Here is a 5913-nt window from a genome sequence, read left to right on the forward strand (position 1 = left end):
CTAAATGCGCTAAATGTGCTTTTACGCGTAAGCAAAAATAGCCCATTAGCGGTCCGCGAATTGCACGGCTTNTACATTTAGAGTAGCATTTAGAGCTAAATGCGCTAAATGTGCTTTTACGCGTAAGCAAAAATAGCCCATTAGCGGTCCGCGAATTGCACGGCTTTTATTTTCTGGATCGTGACTCCGCCCATTGCACGTGTTGCATCTGATGGAGGTGGAGTTGTGGTGCAATAGTCTCTGGCACACGCAGCAAATTTATGTTTCTGGTCCAAGGGTTAGACCGCCGAAACAACAGCTCTTGGTCATGTAAAACCCGAGCCATTCCGGTACGTAGAACTGGCTGTCGTGTGAATCGCGTTGTGTTGGTAAATCGGCTGGTTCGTAATGGAATTTTCACCAAGTGAGGACGTAGGAGAAAAATTTAAGAAAACCAAACTGGAAGAAAACAAATATTGTCGGCTTGAAGGAGTCATAGCCCGAACACAATGAAAACGACGAGCTACAAACCACAGCTGTCAAGTTATTTTAACACGTACTCTTATGTAGATAATTATTTTGGCGACGACCGGGCTACGCGACGGCTGTGGTTGTGGCCAGATTAGATCTATTTCTATTTTTCTGGCGACAGATAAGGTTCTTCCTCTTCTTTTATGTCAAAGGGCCTGTGCCAAATTNGGTAATAACTTCGGCTGCACGTTATTTTGCAACTGACAACGTAATGTGTCGTCGGAGGTGTTCATTTTGCGCTTTACTAGTAGATGACATTGGCCATGACAATTTTGGTACTAAGGGCCTGTGCCAAATGATAGAAAAGAGAAGATTTTGACGGATCAAAGTAAAAATCTGACATTTCTCGTGGTGAATAAGAACGTCAGAATTTTACCTAGCTCATGGGGCTAGGTAAAATTTTGACAGCTTATAACCATGTATACACATAATATTGCTTGGCGGTAATAAGGACCGAACATGAAAATGAGAGCTGAAACAGCATAAAAACGGTGTACGTTACTTGCAAANTACAAACCACAGCTGTCAAATTATTTTAACACGTACTCTTATGTAGATAATTATTTTGGCGACGACCGGGCTACGCGACGGCTGTGGTTGTGGCCAGATTAGATCTATTTCTATTTTTCTGGCGACAGATAAGGTTCTTCCTCTTCTTTTATGTCAAACTCATACAAATTCATGATGTCGCTGCCGCGTTCAAAGAAATCATGTCGCCATCGACAAAGCGCTTAGATAATAAAGATGACAAATTGGAAGCTGTGGTCGGTAGCTAGTCGTTTTCAATGTGTTCAGAACTTCATGCTTGTATGGTGTATGGCGAATTGAGAAAAGTTGGTTTGACAAGCCGCTGATGCAGTGTATTCCACTCTTTAGTTACTTCGCCAGAGGGCGCTACTCACGATCATGCAACTCTGTATTCAGCCGTTTTGCGATGCCAACTTCATAAAAATCTCTCTACATTCGGCCATTTTGGTCGTAGACACCGTCGTTTGCGTACGTTTTGTGCTTTGGTGGGTAAAATAATCTGCAAAAATTAAGAACATCTAGCATTCTAAAATAATAATATGTTTTTCCACTGGCTTGTTTTTATCCACTAATTTATATGCGATATTTATTTCCTGTGTATTGCAGTTCTTAAATTCAATTCACGAGTCCCTAATTACACAACTTGACTCAAGATGGTTAGGGAGAACAAAGCCGCCTGGAAAGCTCAATACTTCCTAAAAGTTGTCGTAAGTATGCATCCAGTTCTATGTTCTTATTTTCTGCCAAATGATGAGAAATTTTCTACGTCTGAATGTGTATCGTCTGGAAGCCTTGCTTGAAAAAGCTGAACCCAGGCATCCTGATGCACGTTATGTTAGAAAAACTTGTGTCTGATTACATATTTTGCTTATGATCTTTTGTCATATGTGCATCATTTGATTAAGGTATTGAACTTTAATTGCAGGAACTCTTCGACGAATATCCTAAGTGCTTCATTGTCGGTGCTGATAATGTCGGCTCCAAGCAGATGCAAAATATCCGTACCAGCTTGCGTGGTTTGGCTGTTGTGCTCATGGGTAAGAACACTATGATGCGCAAAGCTATCCGCGGTCATTTGGAGAACAACGCTCAATTGGAAAAGTTGTTGCCACACATTAAAGGCAATGTTGGCTTCGTATTCACTAAAGGCGATTTGGCTGAAGTACGTGATAAGTTGCTTGAATCGAAAGTGCGTGCCCCAGCCCGTGCTGGCGCTATTGCCCCATTGCCCGTCGTCATTCCGGCCCAAAACACTGGTCTGGGTCCCGAGAAAACTTCTTTCTTCCAGGCTCTCTCCATTCCGACCAAGATTTCCAAGGGTACAATTGAAATCATTAACGACGTGCCCATTTTGAAACCTGGTGACAAGGTCGGTGCTTCCGAGGCTACTTTGCTAAACATGTTGAACATTTCACCCTTCTCGTACGGTTTGGCCATCACCCAAGTGTATGACTCCGGTTCCATTTTCTCGCCTGAAATCTTGGACATCAAGCCCGAGGATCTCCGCGCGAAATTCCAAGCTGGTGTTGCCAATTTGGCCGCTGTGTCTTTGGAGATTGGTTACCCAACCATTGCTTCCGCGCCACACAGCATTGCCAATGGCTTCAAGAATCTGTTGGCAATTGCTGCTGCAACCGAAGTCGAGTTCAAGGAAGCTGCTACCATCAAGGAGTTCATCAAGGATCCCAGCAAATTTGCTGCCGCCGCTGCTGTGGTTGCTCCTGCTGTTGGTGCTGGCGCTGCTGCCGAAAAGAAGGAAGAAGCTAAGAAGGAGGAATCGGAGTCTGAAGAGGACGACGATATGGGTTTCGGTCTATTCGACTAAAGAAGGCAACAGAAAGCAATTCAACTTTGCCATTACGCTTTTTTCGAGTATGAGCCTTTGGATTTTACGAAGCATTCTGGATATATTGACAGTTGTAAGACGGAATTTTTTAGAATATATTGCGATTTTTTGCGCATTTCTTTGTTAATTGGTAAATTATTGTCGTGGTTTGACACACCCAATGGCAAGTTACCGGCACAGGGGAGTGCGTTTCAAAATCTAAACTATTCATTAGTAAAATCGGACTTTATACAAGGAATAAAGTTGTAATTAGTATTTATATCTATTTTTTAATTTAAATGGATCTTGGCGGAGATTATACCTTGTGTGACAATGATCGTATGAGATTATCAAGTACAGCAGGTTATCGAAGATCGAAAGTGAAATTCGTATTATGACCTATGCAACCGTATCGAAATTTACGTTGAGTATCGAATTTCCTTCGAACAGAATTTTGGTTTCGATGGTGTAGCGAAGTGTTAAAATTGTGAAAAATTTATGATTTTGCATTTGTTTCCTTACTTTTTGGCGGCTAGACACTAATTTTAAACAATTTTTATGAATTTCATACAATTCTAACGTCGTGAATACTAAACACAAGCTCGAAAGGCCGGTTTTACTTGTGAAAGAAAATCCCAATACTCAGTTTGCACGATCTCTGAGAAGAAAATCGTAGAGTTGTTGAAAGTTTTAAAATACTTTAAATATATTTGGCTCACAAACGCCTCTTTTTAATAAATCTGAACGACAAATTTCTTAAATATATTTTGTCAAAATATATTCGAAAGACTACACTTAAACTCTCTTAAACATCCACTACTGCCCAGTTTACTAAGCTCTTCCATNATGGCCGAAAATTTTTAAAATTTTACAAAAACCACGCTCACATCCCATATAACGGTAATTTAGGGAAATACAAAATCTTCGATAAATCAGTAAATATTAAAGCTGATTTATTCAAAATTGATGCTTACAACAATTCTTTACCTATACATACGCTTATGATACAATTTTGAAAAATGGGCGTGGCACCGCCCACTTATGATCACATATATGTTTCTCGGTAACCTTTCTACCAATTTGTACCAAACTCGGTATGGTTATTCTGCTTGCCACATAAAAGCAAAACGTTGAAAATTATTGAATTCGAACTAAAATTACGGCCGCTTTTCATATAACAGTAAATGTCAGAAATGCTTGAAACTTCAATATTTCGAAATTTAAGGACGCTAATTTACTCAAAATGGATACACCCCGGTTTACCATGTAGCGGTAGCTTTCGGAAAGGTGAAAAACATATATTTAATACTTGCGCCGGGTATTTAATGTTCGGCTCAGCCCGAACTAAGACTTTTACTTCTTTTTATTTCGTTTTAATTTGTACAAATTTGTGTAAATTGTATTTGAATAAGCGAATTATTAAAAAACTATTAAGTCCGCATTGGCTAATTGAAAGAAAAGGGGCCCTTGCATTCGACGTTCGCTGGTGATCGAAAAACTCAAAAGGATCTCACAATACGATTAACCGAGCTTTTGAAATATTGTTAAGTGTAAAAGGCTACATTTATTACATACTTAAGTATTTCTTAATATGTATTAATAACAAGTTTTCTTTTCGACTTTTCTTATAGTTTCTCTGTCGTGTTTTATTTTTGTTAACGATTTCAATTATATAAGGCCACTTTATTTTACGTATTTGCATTGGGTTCCAAAAATTGGAACTTCGAAACCTTGATATATGTATCAGCATTGCATTTAATGCAGCTGTTAATAAGTTGCGACTTGAACTAATAGATATGTTTTTGTGCTTAAAAGGTAGCAGGATGAAATAGATAGGCACGTTCAGTTTACATTGGTAAACAAACATAACAAACAAAATTTATAATATAATACAATGTTAACAGGAGGCCTTCAGCAATAATGCTGATGACGAATGACGCAAGTACTAATATTTAGTATGTTATGTCGATTTGGTCTTTGATTGGGTTTCCCCATTCACGAGCTACTATCATGATTTCGTTCATGGTTAGTTGAGGTCCAATCAGTGGGTTCATTTGCGTCATATAACAGCACAGCCAGCTAAAAAAACATAAAAAATCGAATTAAGACTCAAGTCTTCTCCGATTTGTATTCGTTTACTCACAACAACCAACAGGTGGCCGCGACCAACATCAAACAGCATTGAGTGACGCTACCAATGGAAAAAATCAAATAAATTGCAATATTTAGACCTTGAATATTATAACTGCACAACTCACCCCTTACTGGGACCACGAGCAAAAAATGGACAAATTATTCCAATAAATGCCCAGATACAGGTGATGATTATAGGGGGTAGCCAAGCGTTTTCCATTTTGTAACTCGTGTACTTTAATACTGTTAATATGAAGACAGTTTCCACCAATTGAGTCTATTAAAGAGGAAAATTAAAGGAATTGGTTCACTACGCCGTTGGAAAATACAGAAAAGGCAAACGATGGCAGCGGAAAACTTTTCAGCTACACAAATGTCACATGATCAGCCATGGGATTTCATATCCCAGCTGTTGAATTCAGCGCGCTGACTAAATATTCTTACAGAGCAGTGTTGCCACAACAAATTACCAAATTCCTCAAAAACGATTGAAAAATCCTCAAAATCACAAAAATTTCTCAAAATTTTCATATTACTCTTNACGATTGAAAAATCCTCAAAATCACAAAAATTTCTCAAAATTTTCATATTGCTCTTATACCATGTCCCCACCGGGGCTAACCACGCAGTTATGGCTGTTTAGTTGGTTATCCCAATAACCCACTTCATTTAGCGTAGTTTCGTCTTATAAAAATGACAGCACTTAACCATTTCACTGAGATGGTTAAAAGCTAACCAACTCGAAACCACGTCGAAAGTCTGATACAACCCTGTGTTTTCCCGCCATCTGTGGGTCATTAGCGTTAAAATGTAAAGAATTCGTGGTTGGACTCAACTAAGATCAGATTAGATTTACTCCGGTTTTTGCAAAAATTTGAAATCGACTCCTCTACTCCGCTTGACTTCCAATCTATTCC

The 5913-nt window shown here is 38.9% G+C and overlaps 2 protein-coding genes across 3 annotated transcripts; one reads left to right on the top strand and one right to left on the bottom strand.

Annotated features, from left to right (window-relative positions):
* The first annotated feature begins 1433 nt into the window (after positions 1–1433).
* On the top strand, positions 1434–3143 carry LOC108382124 (60S acidic ribosomal protein P0). 2 transcript variants are annotated; one of them, XM_017638524.1, is made up of 3 exons: positions 1434–1523; positions 1645–1745; positions 1964–3143. In XM_017638524.1, the coding sequence occupies exons 2-3, from the start codon at positions 1692–1694 to the stop codon at positions 2861–2863; spliced, it is 954 nt and encodes a 317-aa protein (XP_017494013.1). In that variant the 5' UTR covers positions 1434–1523; positions 1645–1691; the 3' UTR covers positions 2864–3143. The 2 variants fall into 2 exon arrangements, with proteins under 2 accessions (XP_017494013.1, XP_017494014.1); XM_017638525.1 differs by lacking the exon at positions 1645–1745 and having other exon boundaries at positions 1488–1523.
* A 1259-nt stretch (positions 3144–4402) lies between these two features.
* Positions 4403–5417, bottom strand: VhaM9.7-b (Vacuolar H[+] ATPase M9.7 subunit b). Its single transcript, XM_017638523.1, has 3 exons — positions 5122–5417; positions 5007–5054; positions 4403–4942 (listed from the first exon to the last, which is right to left on the bottom strand). Exons 1-3 carry the CDS (start codon positions 5214–5216, stop codon positions 4816–4818), a joined length of 270 nt encoding a protein of 89 aa, XP_017494012.1. The 5' UTR covers positions 5217–5417; the 3' UTR covers positions 4403–4815.
* Positions 5418–5913: the final 496 nt, after the last annotated feature.

This window comes from Rhagoletis zephyria, unplaced genomic scaffold (assembly GCF_001687245.7).
Source record: "Rhagoletis zephyria isolate East Lansing unplaced genomic scaffold, Rhagoletis_zephyria_1.1 Rzeph_scaffold_25353, whole genome shotgun sequence".
Lineage (NCBI taxonomy): Eukaryota > Metazoa > Arthropoda > Insecta > Diptera > Tephritidae > Rhagoletis > Rhagoletis zephyria.

Coding starts and splice junctions, on each gene's coding strand:
- LOC108382124 (XM_017638524.1), top strand. CDS start 1,692: ATGGTTAGGGAGAACAAAGCCGCCTGGAAAGCTCAATACTTCCTAAAA. Junction 1,746..1,963: donor AATACTTCCTAAAAGTTGTC/GTAAGTATGCAT, acceptor CTTTAATTGCAG/GAACTCTTCGACGAATATCC.
- VhaM9.7-b (XM_017638523.1), bottom strand. CDS start 5,216: ATGGAAAACGCTTGGCTACCCCCTATAATCATCACCTGTATCTGGGCA. Junction 5,055..5,121: donor GCTCGTGGTCCCAGTAAGGG/GTGAGTTGTGCA, acceptor TTCCATTGGTAG/CGTCACTCAATGCTGTTTGA. Junction 4,943..5,006: donor GCGGCCACCTGTTGGTTGTT/GTGAGTAAACGA, acceptor ATGTTTTTTTAG/CTGGCTGTGCTGTTATATGA.